The sequence below is a fragment of the Neoarius graeffei genome, chromosome 6, assembly GCF_027579695.1.
Source record: "Neoarius graeffei isolate fNeoGra1 chromosome 6, fNeoGra1.pri, whole genome shotgun sequence".
Classification (NCBI taxonomy): Eukaryota; Metazoa; Chordata; class Actinopteri; order Siluriformes; family Ariidae; genus Neoarius; species Neoarius graeffei.
This window is the reverse complement of record NC_083574.1, coordinates 87,328,636-87,346,384: the sequence shown is the minus strand read 5'-3', so window position 1 is coordinate 87,346,384 and position 17,749 is coordinate 87,328,636. Positions and strand designations below refer to the sequence as shown.

Sequence of the window (17,749 nt, the reverse complement as noted above, 5' to 3'; positions counted from 1 at the left end):
GGGTTCTTTTGATCATCAAGGCATCTTCATCTCCTAAAAGGCTTTAAAACCCCTTATAGAGAGGAAATGTGTGATAATTGGGTTCTGCATAGAACCTTTAAAAGTTTCCTCAAATGTCCAACCCGAGAAACTGTCAGGGTTCTAGATTTAAGCTTGTATCGAGTGAATAGCGTCCTGTACTGAGACACTTCATGAGTCACATTCAAAACCTTACATGTCTACATGATTTTGCTTAGCGTAAAAATAATGATTTTTTTTATCATCCTGTAAATATTTGCTCAGTTGCTCAGTAGATCTGCATGTAAAGTAAACTTACAGCGAAAACTAATAACAATTAAGTTGATTCATAAACTGTCTGCTTGTCTACATTTGATTAATCATAGCACAGGAGTGATCTGAGGTTGTAAAATAGTTTGGATTGGTTTGTAAAGTCGTGTCTTTTCCTGGCAAAAGCTGTGTTTATGAAGCAACATGCTGTGATCGCGTGCAAAGCCTCTGGAGAGCGTTCAGCTCCTCTCACAGACTGATAACGCTCATCCACCAGTCGAACAGAAAAACCAGCCAGATTTTACACCAGAAACCGCAGAGCTTTTTTTCCCTCTCACTCAGATGCCCTTAAATGACTTATTATTAATAATTTCATGTCAGTACGGTAGTGTGATCTGTTTTGACTTAAATAAACAATTAACCTGATCGCCTTGAGACATTGACCTCACTGCAACTCAAATAGCTCTCAGATTATAAACATTTTGAAATCACTGGAATGAGATTGTGAAATTTTAAGGTGTGATTTCCGTTACAAGTTTAGAAAGAAGAACTATTTTATGTTATTTTATTTTCCACTGACTTAATTCACATCACCAATTTCAGCACGAACATCATGTGTTCAGTGATGAGGTCATTTTTACTGTCAGTGTTGCACAAACCCGATTTGTTAAACAGCAGCACTTGATCAGAAGGTGTTGATTCACTTTCTACAACTCACTGAATGTTACTAAGTGTTGACACAGGAGACTCACAATTACAACATGCTGACCTGTTCATGGTGGTGTAGTGGTTAGCACCGTCACCTCACAGCAAGAAGGTCCTGGGTTCGAGCCCAGTGGCCAACGGGGAGCTTTCTGTGTGGGGTTTGCATGTTCTCCCCGTGTCTGCGTGGGTTTCCTCCGGGTGCTCTGGTTTCCCCCACAGTCCAAAGACATGCAGGTTAGGATAATTGGTGGCTCTAAATTGACGCCCTGTGATGATCTGGTGATTTGTCCAGGGTGTACCACGCCTCTCGCCCATAGTCAGCTGGGATAGGCTCCAGCTTGCCTGCGACCCTGTACAGGATAAGCAGTTACAGATAATGGATGGATGGATGGATTATTATCTTATTTGGCCAACAGGTGATGAGTTTATGCCATCATATGTTGTCCATCATCCATCTGGCGTTGTCCACATTTCACGAAAATTGCTTCTTCTCTCTCAATTCTTCACTGATTTTTATTCCTGTTGGCAGGAAGGTAGGTCTGCCTGTGGTGCATATAGCTTCTACACAAATTTGCATAACTGCAATTAATAATGAAGATATGGAGTAATTAATCAATCCATAACAAGCAGTTTCCACATAAATCACTTATTCTCCCTCAATTCCTAACTGATTTTGATTTTCTGGCATGAACGTAGGGGTACCTAGGGTGCATAGAACTTCTACCCAGATTTGCTTCATTACAATTATTAATGAAGTTATGGACTAATTAAGCCTTAATGCCTTAAGCAGTTCAACAAAAATCACTTCTTCTCGGTCAGTTCCTCGCCATTTTGGATTCTTTCTGGCAAATAGGTCGGTATTCCTACGGTGGATATAGCATCTATATATAGCTTGTATATAGTGTATATAGCTTGCAACATTTATTGCGCAAGGTGGCCCACTTTACATCATTCCTTCTGGACTAGACGGGGCCTGAGTGAGCTACGCTGGCCGTCATTGACGGTCTTGTTAACGATTAACTTCAAGAAACAGAATAAAAAAGGCTGGTGATGGGATGATTCTTTACAATGTAAAGTATTAAGATCTTATTTGTTTTATGTGTAATCCAGAAGCATTAAATGTAACTATAAATGGATAAAAAGTATGGCATGTTATTCGTCACTTATGAAAAATTGTAAATATTCACAAATTACCATGGTATAAGGAAAATAAAACATTTTGTTTTCACAAAATAAAGAACTTCTTTGATCCTCTTTGATTGCTTACCAATAACAGCACACCCCCAAGCGTATCATTCCTTATCTAAAGCCTAAGATAAGATCGGATCCTTTTACATCTCCGTACCATGGCTCCAAACATCCACAGCACCCTGAAATGTTTGTTTATGCTTGTTTATTCTGTGTATCGCATTGCGTGATATGGTTAGCACAACCAAACTGCAACAAAAAGAGCTAGTGTTTCCAAGTACCTTCAGGGCCTGTTGGTGACACAGTTGGTACCAGGATTTCTTCAGACTTTAAATTCAATTAGTCAACCACAATAGACAAGAAGACCAGCTGAAAAAAAAGGTGAAATTGTCATTAGGCATGATTTCAATGATAATACAGTTCCAGTTTGTTTTGTGAATAAGTTTAAAATATGAACGTGTCGTTATTTTACGACATTTAAATTACATTACTGAAACAAACACAGGCCCAAAGTTGTGTCTTCAGCTCAGAGAGCATGGACTGGAGGATGAACCAATCTCCGTCTGACTCAGGAAACTTTATTTAAATTTAATTACATTTAAATAAATTTAATTTAAGTAAATTAAATTAAATTTAAATTACACATAATTATTCAGATTTTCCACTCAGATCAAATAATCAACTATTTATCTTTTTTTTAAATCCATTCTTGGTTTTTTTTTCCTCAGAAGTGTATGCACCAAAATTATTCACACCCTTAAGAAATACTGTAAATAATTATTTCCTGTAAAACCCCAGGAACTCTTGTTGCCTTGAGCCATGTCCTGTTTCTCTGCCTGGGGTATTAATGTGACACTGCACACATGGAAAATCCCTTTATCATCTCTTACCATTGAAAACCCCCCCCACAAAATTTCAAAACCAATCACTAAAAACACAACTTGTTTGTAAGTGTTGAAAAAAAGAAACCTTTCTTGAGAGCGTTCCACAAAATACAGCATGTATTCTCTGGTTTCCTCTGATCTTCCAAAACCAAAAACACTGCAGGAAGATTCACGAGGTTCAGTTATACACTAAGAGTGGATAAGAATGTGTGAATGTGTGTCCCAGGTTGTTTCTGGGAAAAGCTCCGGATCCAGAGGGACCGTGACCCATCATCACGAGGGACTGAAGATGAATGTTTTGGAGAAAAAGTGCATGACTTGGACTTATTTTTGGACTCAAATGTCACGTATTACATGCATTATTATTATTATTATTATTATTATTATTATTATTATTATATGTGAATTTTGAATCAGTTTAGGGAAAGGTGGCAATAATTTTGGACAAGACGGAATGTCATATGGATATAACAAGCCCAGGTATATCTTCACATGTAGAAAAATGATACACTTTGTGACACCTATTTGAAATAAACTATGAATTTAAAAATAATAATAATAATAATTATAGATAGATAGATAGATAGATAGATAGATAGATAGATAGATAGATAGATAGATAGATAGATAGATAGATAGATAGATAGATCCAATTTCATATTTGTATCGTTACATGCTTTTATGTCATTTGATTTAATTGCACAGTTTTCTTGGGGAAATAAATAAATAAATAAATAAACTTGACTCACTTTCATATTTGTATTGTTGCATGGTTTTATGTCCTTTGGTTTAATTGCACAATTTTCTTGGGGAAAAAAAAAATAAGAAAAAGAATAAATAAGTAAGGGTGGCATGGTGGTGTAGTGGTTAGCGCTGTCGCCTCACAGCAAGAAGGTCCGGGTTCGAGTCCCGAGGCTGGTGAGGGCCTTTCTGTGCGGAGTTTGCATGTTCTCCGCGTGGGTTTCCTCCGGGTGCTCCGGTTTCCCCCGCAGTCCAAAGACATGCAGGTTAGGTTAACTGGTGACTCTAAATTGACCGTAGGTGTGAATGGTTGTCTGTGTCTATGTGTCAGCTTGCCTGCGACCCTGTAAATAAATAAATTAATAATAAATCACTTGACTTACTTTAATATTTGTATCATGACATGGTTTTATGTCCTTTGGTTTAATTGCACAGTTTCCTTGGGGAAATAATAAGCAAACAAACAAACAAACAATAATAATAATAATAATAATTGTACAGTGTCCTTGGGTATAATGAAAGCAACTTATAAATAAATGGCTGTTGTCATTGTTAAATCATTAAGCATGCTACAGATATCCAAAATCCAAGGAACGAAGGAATTTCAGAGGGGAAGAGATAACAGGTATAACAGTTTGTTTGTTTGTTTGTTTGTTTGTTTGTTTGTTTTCAGCACTGACACAAATGAATATCAGTGCAGCTTGATGTGTAAAGTTAAAATGCAGCACTGCCACCCCCTGCCCCCCTCCCCTCCCCTCCCCTCCCCTCCCCAACCCCCTCGCGTGCGTGTGCGCCTGTGGATCTTTGCACGAGTTAAACATTGGCCAGGTTGCGTGAGAGCGCGTGAACCCGAGCGCTCCGCTTCCCGAGCGCGCGTGAGGGGTGCAGAAGGAGGAGTTGCCCTGACCGGTCACGGAAGGGGGCGTGGCGTGGCGGTGGGGGGAAGGAGGCTGTGGGGTTACCTGAGTTCACAGCTCACTCATCACCTTCTGCTGCAGCGCTCAGGGCGGAAACTCAGATCACTGCACGTGCGCTTTACTATCCGCCTTAATGTGCTATCGGGTTGCGCAAAGGCTCTCGGGTAATTACTGCTTGTGTAATCCATTTCCGAGGATTTGTAAAGCCAATCCTCAACGCTGTGCAGAAACAGCAGCCTGTCCTACTGGACCTCACAGGCACAGAACATACACAACCTCTCAATCTCTCTCTCTCTCTTGTTTTAAAGTGCATATCCTGGAGTTTTTTTATATGAAAGAATGTCCCTTTACACACTCATCCAGAAGGGTAATTTTGCACAAGGCCGTCTGTCTACAGCAGAAAAAAAAAAAAAAAAATAACAAAACGCATCTGGAAACATGGCGGCACGGTGGTGTAGTGGTTAGCGCTGTCGCCTCAGAGCAAGAAGGTCCGGGTTCGAGCCCTGTGGCCGGCGAGGGCCTTTCTGTGCGGAGTTTGCATGTTCTCCCTGTGTCCGCGTGGGTTTCCTCCGGGTGCTCCGGTTTCCCCCACAGTCCAAAGACATGCAGGTTAGGTTAACTGGTGACTCAAATACCCTGCCCACACTAGGGATTTTGTACCGATACAATGCTACTTTCGTACCGCAACACCTGTCCACACTAGCAACTGTATCGGTACTGTAGCGCTTCGCTGTAGTGTGGACAGATGAAGCGGTTCTGTATCAATACAAATATCATGCGCATGCGCAAAGTCACACACCTCGATCGATGTCTTCGCTGAATAAAATAGTGAAGAACGGAGATTCGTTTTCTTTGTTTCTTTCTCAACTGCCTCGCGCGTTTTATACGATTCGACTGAATAAACGACCACCAGAAATACAGACTGTACACTGACAACAAAAAGCACACACACGTTGTTTCATCCGCCATATTCTCGGAAGGAAGTTACTCGGTAACCACGGAAACATTTTGCGCACGTGCATTTCAACTACCATGAAAGAAAACCGCAAACATTTCTCGCTAGTGTGGACAGATGCACTAAACTGTACCGGTATACTTTGTATCGATACAGTTATACCACTTTCGTACCGGTATATATGTGAACACAGCATAAATTGACCGTAGGTGTGAATGTGAGTGTGAATGGTTGTCTGTGTCTATGTGTCAGCCCTGTGATGACCTGGCGACTTGTCCAGGGTGTACCCCGCCTTTCACCCATAGTCAGCTGGGATAGGCTCCAGCTTGCCTGCGACCCTGTAGAACAGGATAAAGCGGCTAGAGATAATAAGATGAGATCTGGAAAAATCCCAAGGGAGTCTGGAGCCAGATTCGTGATGTCACCTGCAGAAGCACCAGCAGGCTGCGCAAGCTTGCCCGGTTTCAGTGCACAGCCTGTGTAGACCAAGTTTAGCAGCTAGCGATTTTGCATTGAAATATGGAATTGTCACCTGAGCGCAATGTTACTTCACCTTTGGATGAAGAATATAATGAGATCTCATCTCATTATCTCTAGCCGCTTTATCCTTCTACAGGGTCGCAGGCAAGCTGGAGCCTATCCCAGCTGACTACGGGCGAAAGGCGGGGTACACCCTGGACAAGTCGCCAGGCCATCACAGGGCTGACACATAGAAACAGACAACCATTCACACCCACATTCACACCCACGGTCAATTTAGAGTCACCAGTTAACCTAACCTGCATGTCTTTGGACTGTGGGGGAAACCGGAGCACCCGGAGGAAACCCACGCGGACACGGGGAGAACATGCAAACTCCGCACAGAAAGGCCCTCGCCGGCCCCGGGGCTCGAACCCAGGACCTTCTTGCTGTGAGCCGACAGCGCTAACCACTACACCACCATGCCACCCATATAATGAGATGTCAGAATTATTTCTTACCCTGGCAACAGTCAACTTGTGAATTGGTCTTTTTCTCGGCTCTGCTTGGTCCTCAGCTTCGAGGGCCTTAGTGGAAACGACACTTCGCCTTCTGTCAGGGCAGACGAACACGGCAGGCTGCTTTGCTGACGCTGACACAAATGGAGACGGTGTTGCTTTGGGCAAACAGATGGAACTGCGTCTTTTTTCAGATCAAGTTGCTTCTTGAAGCCCATTTCCCACTGCAAATAGTTCTCAAAGTCATCGGGCTTTATGAAGTGAGCCCCGCATATGATGCTGCGGTCTGTTGCATGTTGCCAGTTTTTCCGGGTGCCTCGCACGAATCACTCCTATTTCTCTCTCATTGTCCAGTCTTTTGGGAAATGATGAGTACTAATCCCATCAAGATTGGTGTTGCTACACCCTCCTACGATACATCTGTTAACCATTTTAATAATTACGCGATAACGTTGAAGAAATTTGCAGAAAACCACCAGGTCGTTTTCTCATAAACAAACCAGCGCTGACGTAGGATTCAGAAGGAGGCGTCCCGCACACGACGTCACGAAAATCAATGTTTGCCGGGAAATCCAAATGCCAAGTTTTTTCAGAGACGGACCAATTCGCATCAAATGGCTTGATTTCAACTGAATTTTTCGGGTATTGCGCAAGGTAAAAAAATTGCACAAAATGTGAAAGATATTTGACCAAAGTTTAATAAGAGAATTACATTGATCTTGCTCCTAAATATACCCAAGATGTGCCCTTTAAAGCTTACTTTTAACTTTGTGTAATTTTGCAGCCCTGCGCTCCACCATTTCATATTTTATTGCATGGAATTAAAATGTAATTAAATTTATTTTAAGGTAATGAGTTCATTTTAGGGCGGCACGGTGGTGTAGTGGTTAGCACGGTCGCCTCACAGCAAGAAGGTCCGGGTTCGAGCTCCGTGGCCGGCAAGGGTCTTTCTGTGTGGAGTTTGCATGTTCTCCCCGTGTCTGCGTGGGTTTCCTCCGGGTGCTCCGGTTTCCCCCACAGTCCAAAGACATGCAGGTTAGGTTAATTGGTGACTCTAAATTGACCGTAGGTGTGAATGTGAGTGTGAATGGTTGTCTGTGTCTATGTGTCAGCCCTGTGATGACCTGGCGACTTGTCCAGGGTGTACCCCGCCTTTCGCCCGTAGTCAGCTGGGATAGGCTCCAGCTTGCCTGCGACCCTGTAGAACAGGATAAAGTGGCTACAGATAATGAGATGAGTTCATTTTATCATCTCAGTGAACTTGGATTTAATAGAGGAATTTTAATGCTTTTTTTTTTGCATTGGGTTTATAGTCAGTAAAAAAAATTTTTATTCTGGAGCACTTTGACATTTGCTTCATTGTTCTATACAGACTAGATGGCATTTCTGCTGGGCTCTGGGCCTGTCGCACCTCCACCAGTGCCTGTGGCAGACTGTGCATGGCAGGAGCGTCCACTTCCTGAGTCTGGCCTAGACCAGACCACATACCCTGGAGCTAGGTACAGCTGCAGGGTCCTCAGCTGGGGACCACTGCTCATTGATGTTTCGCTCCTTATCCCAGAACATCTCTTGGTGGCGGGGCAGTTCCAGGGACGTCTCCCTGTCACCCCCTGCAGCTACCCTTCTTAGATGTTACCTCCCCAAGACTTATCTCATCTTCTCAGCCAAAGCCAGAAACTTGCCTTCATATAAATAAAAGGGTTTCCTTCATGTCTGTCTGATGAGCCTGGTGTCATTTATAATGTTTGTGGAACAGGACATTAACTTGGATCAGTGCTTCTGAAATAAATGCATATTAATGTATGGGATGTACTTTTAATTTAAAGAGAACTATGATTGATGATGTGGGAAGTTAGCTCCAATTGCTTAAAAATTCATTATTAAATAAATAAATAGTAGTAGTATAATTTGTTTTGTGTGCCAATATTTTTTTTTTATTTGCTTAGCCTTTACAGGAAGAAAAACAAGACAAAAGTAGACAAAAAGATATCCAAAAAAAAACTCAGAAAGACCAAAGAAAGAGGTGGCACGGTGGTGTAGTGGTTAGCACTGTCTCCTCACAGCAAGAAGGTCCGGGTTCGAGCCCCGTGGCCGGCGAGGGCCTTTCTGTGTGGAGTTTGCATGTTCTCCCCGTGTCCGCGTGGGTTTCCTCCGGGTGCTCTGGTTTCCCCCACAGTCCAAAGACATGCAGGTTAGGTTAACTGGTGACTCTAAATTGACCGTAGGTGTGAATGTGAGTGTGAATGGTTGTGTGTCTATGTGTTAGCCCTGTGATGACCTGGCAACTTGTCCAGGGTGTACCCCGCCTTTCGCCCGTAGTCAGCTGGGATAGGCTCCAGCTTGCCTGCGACCCTGTAGAACAGGATAAAGCGGCTAGAGATAATGGATGGATGGATGGAAGACCATATAAAGAAAAACCCAAGACTGACAAGGAAGACAAAAAAAGAAAGAAAAACAAGAAACATAGAACAAAATAAAGACAATAACAACAGCAACACACACAATACTCATCCAGTGATGACACTGAACTGCTGAACAGGGGGCCTGAGGTAGTTGCAGTGTGCCAATACTTTTGCAAAAGACCAGCTTTCAGAGTGAATGGAAATATATTTTCGTTATTATTATTATTATTATTATTATTATTAGGAGGAGGAGGAGGAGGTGTATAACTTGTTTTGTGTGCCTATATATATTTTTTTTTTTTCAATTTGCTTAGAGGGCACAGGAAGAAAAATAAGACAAAAGTAGACAAAAAGATGTACAAAAAAAAAAACCAGAAAGACAAAGGAAAGAAAACCTCGAGACTGACAAGGAAACGAAAGATAGAACAAAATAAAGACAGTAACACACACACACACACACACACACACACTATGATAGACACATGAACTGTTAGAGAGGGCTCCTGAGGGAGTTACTGTGTGCCAATACTTTTGCAAAAGACCAGCTTTCAGAATTAATGTTTTCAATGTGTGATCAAATCTGAAAGTGTCTCAAATAGTGTAAGTAATAAATAACACCCAACCCCCTCACCCCGACACACACACACACACCCGGCTCAAACTTTCCATGTAGTTTATTAAAATAAAATAAAATATTTATTTATTTATTTATTTATCATACATTAAAATAAATGGTTACATTATGCAAATGCAAAATCCATATATAGAATATAACACAATATTATTCCCTGTCGGTCCAGTGTATGTGTGTGTGTGTGTGTGTGTGTCTGAGTGTGTGTGTGTGTGGGTGTGTGTGTGTTGGGAAGGCTGTCCCGCCCCTCGCGCGCCTGTATGTGGGGGGTCCATGCAGGGTTTGCGTGAGAATGCGGCGGGGGGCGGCGGCTCTGCGGGACACAATCTGCTCTCTGTCACGCGAAGGGACAGTGCACTGGAGAGACACGAACAGAGGACTTGAGGTCTGAGTCCAGGGCAAGCAGAACAGCACAACCTGCACAACTGAAACACCACACTAATAATAATAATAATAATAATAATAATAATAATAATAATAATAATAATAATAATAATTCAACATCCTTTCTTACATTTTTTATTAATGAAATAAATCTTCACAAACATAATGGATCGAAGCCCCTGCTCCATGTCTGATTTGATTTATTTATGCACTAAAATAAACAGAAATGCAATTTAATCATCCGTCTTATAAAAGGAGGTGAAGTCATAAAGGGTATCCCCCCCCTCCTCCTCCTCCTCCCTCTCCTTCTTTTCTTTCTTTCTTTCTTTTCCTCGAGCTTGTGATCTCCTGCAATCTCCATTCACATCTCCAGCACCTCAAAAGCTCCGCCGTTGTGACGTCACAGGGCAGGCGACCAATCAGCGCAGCCGGCTCTCTATAAAAAGTTGTAGCGCATGTAATAGAGCTTCATACAAGCAAAGCAGAACCGATCAGAGAAAAGCAGCACATTAAAAAAAAGCTGGACATTGCATCCTGAGCTGTTTCTAAGGTATGTCTATTATATGTATATATATATATATATATATACAGTTAGGTCCATAAATATTTGGACAGAGGCAACATTTTTTCTAATTTTGGTTCTGTACATTACCACAATGAATTTTGAACAAAACAATTCAGATGCAGTTGAAGTTCAGACTTTCAGCTTTAATTCAGTGGGTTGAACAAAATGATTGCATAAAAATGTGAGGAACTAAAGCATTTTTTAAACACAATCCCTTCATTTCAGGGTCTCAAAAGTAATTGGACAAATTAAATAATTGTAAATAAAATTTTCATTTCTAATACTTGGTTGAAAACCCTTTGTTGGCAATGACTGCCTGAAGTCTTGAATTCATGGACATCACCAGATGCTGTTTCCTCCTTTTTAATGCTCTGCCAGGCCTTTACTGCAGCGGTTTTCAGTTGCTGTTTGTTTGTGGGCCTTTCTGTCTGAAGTTTAGTCTTTAACAAGTGAAATGCATGCTCAATTGGGTTGAGATCAGGTGACTGACTTGGCCATTCAAGAATATTCCACTTCTTTGCTTTAATAAACTCCTGGGTTGCTTTGGCTTTATGTTTTGGGTCATTGTCCATCTGTATTATGAAACGCCGACCAATCAGTTTGGCTGGATTTGAGCACACAGTATGTCTCTGAATACCTCAGAATTCATCCGGCTGCTTCTGTCCTGTGTCACATCATCAATAAACACAAGTGACCCAGTGCCACTGGCAGTCATGCATGCCCAAGCCATCACACTGCCTCCACCGTGTTTTACAGATGATGTGGTATGCTTTGGATCATGAGCTGTACCACGCCTTCACCATACTTTTTTCTTTCCATCATTCTGGTAGAGGTTGATCTTGGTTTCATCTGTCCAAAGAATGTTCTTCCAGAACTGTGCTGGCTTTTTTAGATGCTTTTTAGCAAAGTCCAATCTAGCCTTTTTATTCTTGAGGCTTATGAGTGGCTTGCACCATGCAGTGAACCCTCTGTATTTACTTTCATGCAGTCTTCTCTTTATGGTAGATTTGGATATTGATACGCCTACCTCCTGGAGAGTGTTGTTCACTTGGTTGGCTGTTCATCCACCACTGTTGTTCTGTGGGCGTCCAGGTCTTTTTGCATTGATGAGTTCACCGGTGCTTTCTTTCTTTCTCAGGATGTACCAAACTGTAGATTTTGCCACTCCTAATATTGTAGCAATTTCTCGGATGGGTTTTTCCTGTTTTCGCAGCTTAAGGATGGCTTGTTTCACCTGCATGGAGAGCTCCTTTGACCGCATGTTTTCTTCACAGCAAAATCTTCCAAATGCAAGCACCACACCTCAAATCAACTCCAGGCCTTTTATCTGCTTAATTGAGAATGACATAACGAAGGAATTGCCCGCACCTGCCCATGAAATAGCCTTTGAGTCAATTGTCCAATTACTTTTGCTCCCTTTAAAAACAGGGTGGCACATGTTAAGGAGCTGAAACTCCTAAACCCTTCATCCAATTTTAATGTGGATACCCTCAAATGAAAGCTGAAAGTCTGGACTTCATGTCCATTATATGACTATAACTTGAATGTTTCAGTAGGTAAAAAAAAACAATTTGTGTCAGTGTCCAAATATATATGGACCTAACTGTATATTTTTTTTCTAGCTTTGTATAGCTTTGATTTATTATTATTATTATTATTATTATTATTATTATTATTATTATACAGCTTTTCTGTTCTGCAGTGAGAATTTTTCCTTTCATTCTTGCACGTGCGTTTTATTAATCTTGTAATACTTATATAAGTTAATGGTTATGTTCACAACGTGGCACGTATCCAAGTGTGCGCGCTCTCCGTCCCCGCCGGTCAGGCACGAGAAGCTGAGATAAGCGTGTTTGATGAGCGCCGCACGCGCTCCTCACTCCTTCATCTAATCACTGATGAAGTGATGTGCAGGAAGTGAAGAGTGCACGGTGCAATCATGGAATCACTGGACCTGAATACTGCAGTGATGCACAGGATTTTAATCAGAAAGGTGTATTTGAAATATTTCATTTCATGCAATCTCTTTTTCTCTGTCTCATTCAGTTTTTTCCTGAGGTGCTTTCTTCCTAAAAAGAAAAAAGAAATGGTGCTGGGAGAGCTCCCATTTTTTGGCCCTATCTCAGTCTCTGAGAGCCTCTTGGCCATTATAACAATATGCACAGTGTATCTGCTCATGTGGGTCACTCGGACCAAAATCCCTGAAGGTCTTCAGCTACTTCCAGGCCCGAAACCTCTCCCTCTTATCGGAAACGTTCTGGAATTGGGCCGCAACCCACACCTGAGTCTGACCGCCATGAGTAAGCGCTACGGCCCAGTTTTCCAGATCCAGATTGGCACACGTCCCGTGGCAGTGCTGAGCGGTGCTGATGTGGTACGCCAGGCTCTGATCAAGCAGGGCGATGAGTTTTCCGGACGTCCCGACCTCTACAGTTTCCGCTTCATCAGTGAAGGGAAAAGCCTGGCGTTCAGCACGGACCAGGCAGGCGTATGGCGCACACGTCGCAAGCTGGCCCAGAACGCCCTGCGCTCGTTTGCTACGATCAAGGGTCAGAGTGCTGAGTACTCCTGCGCCCTGGAGGAGCACATCAGCAAAGAGGGCTTGTACCTGATCGAGAGGTTGTGCACTGTCATGGAGGCCAGCGGTGAATTCGACCCTTTCCGTCACATCGTAGTGTCCGTAGCCAACGTGATCTGTGGCATGTGCTTCGGCCGCCGCTACAGCCACGACGACAACGAGCTAGTATGCCTGGTGAACCTGAGCGACGAGTTCAGCCAAGTGGTGGGCAGCGGAAACCCGGCCGACTTCATTCCCTTCCTACGCCTCCTACCCAACGCAAACATGAAGAAGTTCCTGGACATCAACAGGCGCTTTAACACGTTCATGCGAAAGCTCGTCAAAGAGCATTACGACACCTATGACAAGGTTTGTACACCGTCTGAGCTACTGATTCCGAACAGCATGATCAGATTCTGTCGAAATCCAATGTTCATGCTCTCATGCCTTCAAAATTGTTTTTCAGGACAACATCCGTGATATCACAGATTCGCTCATTGATCACTGTGAGGACCGGAAGCTGGATGAGAACTCAAATCTGCAGGTGTCTGATGAGAAGATAGTGGGAATTGTGAATGATCTCTTTGGAGCCGGTGAGCCAAGATTATCAAGAATTGTTCATTTAGACCTTTTTTTTTCCAATAATATTTTCATATTCATATGAATCGAATCACTCATTGGTGTTTTCATGCATGGCCCCAAACTCATCAGCATATCTTTACAGGTTTCGACACAATCAGCACAGCTTTGTCCTGGTCTGTTGTGTACCTAGTGACTTATCCTGAGATTCAAGAGCGACTCCATGAAGAGCTAAGTAAGTCAAGTTAATATTTGCCTGACTGACAGAACTAAAAAGGATCACCATGATGTATTCTGCAAATAATCCCCTAATTTAAAATAGACACTCCAGTTCTGCGAGTGAATGAACGTAATAAGTCATCCAATGAGTCATAAAATGAAACACTCAAGACACTAAGTTCTGCCCTTCTTCTTCTACAGAGGAGAAGGTTGGAATGAACCGTGTGCCATCCCTGGTGGACAAAACGAACCTGGCGTACCTCGAGGCTTTCATCATGGAGATCTTCCGTCATTCCTCCTTCCTTCCTTTCACCATCCCGCATTGGTACGTCACTCAAATATGTACAGTACATATACACTCAAGCTATCCTTAGTTATTATCTCAGGAATAAAAAATAATGATCGCATGCTTCTTGGAAATCAATCAACAATGAGGTCAGGTGGTCCAACGAAGTGGAGTTCCTCTTACCATCCGGAAGTTGATTACTTTCCAGTCAGTAACAGCACAAATTTCCCAAAACAAAAGTAGTTTTCTTTTATTAAAGAATGAAACCTCTCTTTTTTTTGTTACACCTTTACCTCTGGAGACACCGTCCAATTTCTTAAACACGGCACCATGATTACTCATATTTTTAAATCCATTTCCATCCTATGCGTATTGGAAAGGGTGCATTAACCTTGCAAACAGGACTGCTGTGAGAGCTGCTGTTTGAGAAAATTAACAGAGAAATCAGAACCAAGCATACGATACTGTGGAAATACGAATATTATTTATTTATTTATAAGCATGTTTTCTTTTGCAGCACGACGAAAAACACATCGCTCAATGGATACTTCATTCCTAAAGACACCTGCGTCTTTATTAACCAGTGGCAGATCAACCACGACCCGTAAGTTCAACATTTTATCAACATGGATTCTTTTTGAGAAACGTGGATTGTTAAATTATGCAATTTTGAAATAATGATGCAAGATATTGGCGATGGTTCGTTGGAATTTTGACATCTATGATGTCATTGTGACCTTTTCAGCTTTGTCATGTGCCCCATGTTAGACAATCAGAATCGAATCCAAGACCAGACATAATGCATTAAAGCTCAAGATCATGACTCTAGTCATGTTAGCAGATCTGCTACACCATCTTAGCATCAAATTTCAACTGGGCAAATGTTCTTAGCAACTCAAAATGGTGTCGTTTAAAATGATTTATTGATTCTTATTCTACAGCAAGGTGTGGAAAGAGCCTTCCTTGTTCAACCCAGACCGTTTCCTGAGTGCTGATGGCACCGAGTTCAACAAGATGGAAGCCGAGAAGGTCATGCTCTTCGGCCTGGGTAAACGCCGCTGCGTGGGTGAAGTCATCGCCCGCTCTGAGGTCTTCCTCTTCCTCGCCATCCTTATCCAAAGGTTAAAGTTTAGCAGCCTGCCCGGGCAGACACTAGACATGACCCCGGAGTACGGCCTCACCATGAAGCACAAGCGCTGCTTTTTGCGCACCACGCTGCGGCCTGGGTTCGAAATCCCCTGCGCAGAGTGAGAGCCGTAAATTCAGCTGTTAAATTTAAGGAAGCTCATAAGAATGCCTCATATTCCTGTGACGCTGTGGTCAGTATAGGCACAGAGGATCTGTTTAGTGCAGTGACCATCATCACGATGCTGTGGCTGAAAATTTATGGCGCGTATCAGTCTTAAACGCAGATCCACAGAATGTAGTCATCAAGCTGCCAGAAGAATGACTGTTAATCTTGTGAAATTCATGCTATATTGGTGTAGACACTGTGTCCATATCTAGTATTGTAGTCTGTATCAGCTCAGAGTTGAGTTGTGGCTAATTCCTGCTTGTATCTCAGGTACCTTGCTGCAGTGGTTATAAAATGTAAATCTGATTCTGGGTAACTTATTTCATTACGAATCAGGATCATATACCATTTCAGACAGCATGGACAGAGTTAAATGTAAATTTTAAGTGCCTTTTCTCTTGTAGTAAGCTATAGAAGTTTGAAAAATAGGCATTGTATATTTAAGCCCTTTTAATACTACTGATCTTTTTTTTTTCTCCGATAAAATATATCAAGAGAATTAGTTTAGGGTTTTTTTTTTCCTCTCTGCTAAAATATATTAAGAGAATTAGTTTAGGTTTTTTTTTTCTCAGATAAAATATATAAAAATAATTAGTTTAGGATGTTTTTCCCCCAGTAAATATATTAAGAGAATTAGTTTAGGTTTATTTATAATTATTATTATTATTATTATTAGTAGTAGTAGTAGTAGTAGTAGTAGTATTGCTCTGATAAAATATATAAAGAGAATTAGTTTAGGATTTTTTCCCCCGGTAAAATATATAAAAAAAAAATTAGTTTAGGATTTTTTTCCCAAGTAAAATATATTAAGAGAATTAGTTTAGGTTTATTTTTAATTTTTTTGAAAACATTTTATTTTATTTTTTTTTTTTCTCTGACAAAATATATTAAGAGTATTAGTTTAGGTTTATTTTTTATTATTATTTTTCTCTCTCTCTCTGATAAAATATATTAAGAGAATTAGTTTACTTTTTGGGTGGCATGGTGGTGTAGTGGTTAGCACTGTCGCCTCACAGAAAGAAGGTCCGGGTTCGAGCCCCGTGGCCGGCGAGGGCCTTTCTGTGCAGAGTTTGCATGTTCTCCCCGTGTCCGCGTGGGTTTCCTCCGGGTGCTCCGGTTTTCCCCACAGTCCAAAGACATGCAGGTTAGGTTAACTGGTGACTCTAAATTGACCGTAGGTGTTAATGTGAGTGTGAATGGTTGTCTGTGTCTATGTGTCAGCCCTGTGATGACCTGGCGACTTGTCCAGGGTGTACCCCGCCTTTCGCCCGTAGTCAGCTGGGATAGGCTCCAGCTTGCCTGCGACCCTGTAGAACAGGATAAAGCGGCTAGAGATAATGAGATGAGATGAGTTTACTTTTTTTTCTCTGATAAAATATATTTTATATAATTAGTTTAGGGGTTCTTTTTCTTCTGATAAATATATTAAGTGCTAAGAGAATTATTTTAGCTTCTCTCTCTGATAATGTATTAAGAGAATTAGTTTAGGGTTTTTTTTGGGGGGAGGGGGGTAATGAAACATAGCATCCTCTTTATGAGCAACACTGAAGTTCTTTTCAAAAGGACATTAAGCTTCATCCCAAAATGTGATCCATACGTTCATGTGCTGTATTACTGATAAATGTCAAATGTGCCTCAACTTCTGTTTGTATGCAATGCTGAAGATTTCGAGATTATTTATCACGGCCCTCAGAAATCTTGCTTTTAATACAGGTTAAACTGATAGGCCACTGTTTTGTTTTGTTTTTTTCTGTGTGTGTGTGTGTGTGTGTGTGTGTGTTGGAAATAATGAAGGAATTGAATTTATATATAGGTGTACCTTTCTGAAGTAGAAAAAGAAATGTAAATAATTGCAGTAATTATGCCTTTTTTTGTACTCTGCTGTTGCGATGTTTTGGGACATTTGTATTCCTTGCCAAAATAAAACTAAGACATGAAAAAAATAACCAAGCCTCTGTCTTGTTTTTACTCCCAGAAATGTTTGTCTGTATAATGGCTTCCAATAAATGGATTGGGAAGCATCCAGTAACCTGGCAAGAAAATAAGATATATAAATATTCAAAAATAATTGAGGAATAAACCACATTGTGGTGGGATGTTACAGAAAAACAACCAACTACCAGACGGTGAGGTGAAATGGAGCTACTGTTATGATCTTAAAGTTGTTGATTTTTCTATACACTACACCCAAGAGTGAT

General features: G+C 41.5%; 1 protein-coding gene across 1 annotated transcript; it reads left to right on the top strand.

Moving 5' to 3' along the window:
* The first annotated feature begins 10,536 nt into the window (after nucleotides 1-10,536).
* Nucleotides 10,537-16,184, top strand: LOC132888141 (cytochrome P450 1A1). The gene is made up of 7 exons (XM_060924164.1): nucleotides 10,537-10,601; nucleotides 12,663-13,542; nucleotides 13,640-13,766; nucleotides 13,898-13,987; nucleotides 14,173-14,296; nucleotides 14,775-14,861; nucleotides 15,199-16,184. Exons 2-7 carry the CDS (start codon nucleotides 12,703-12,705, stop codon nucleotides 15,506-15,508), a joined length of 1,578 nt encoding a protein of 525 aa, XP_060780147.1. The 5' UTR covers nucleotides 10,537-10,601; nucleotides 12,663-12,702; the 3' UTR covers nucleotides 15,509-16,184.
* Nucleotides 16,185-17,749: the final 1,565 nt, after the last annotated feature.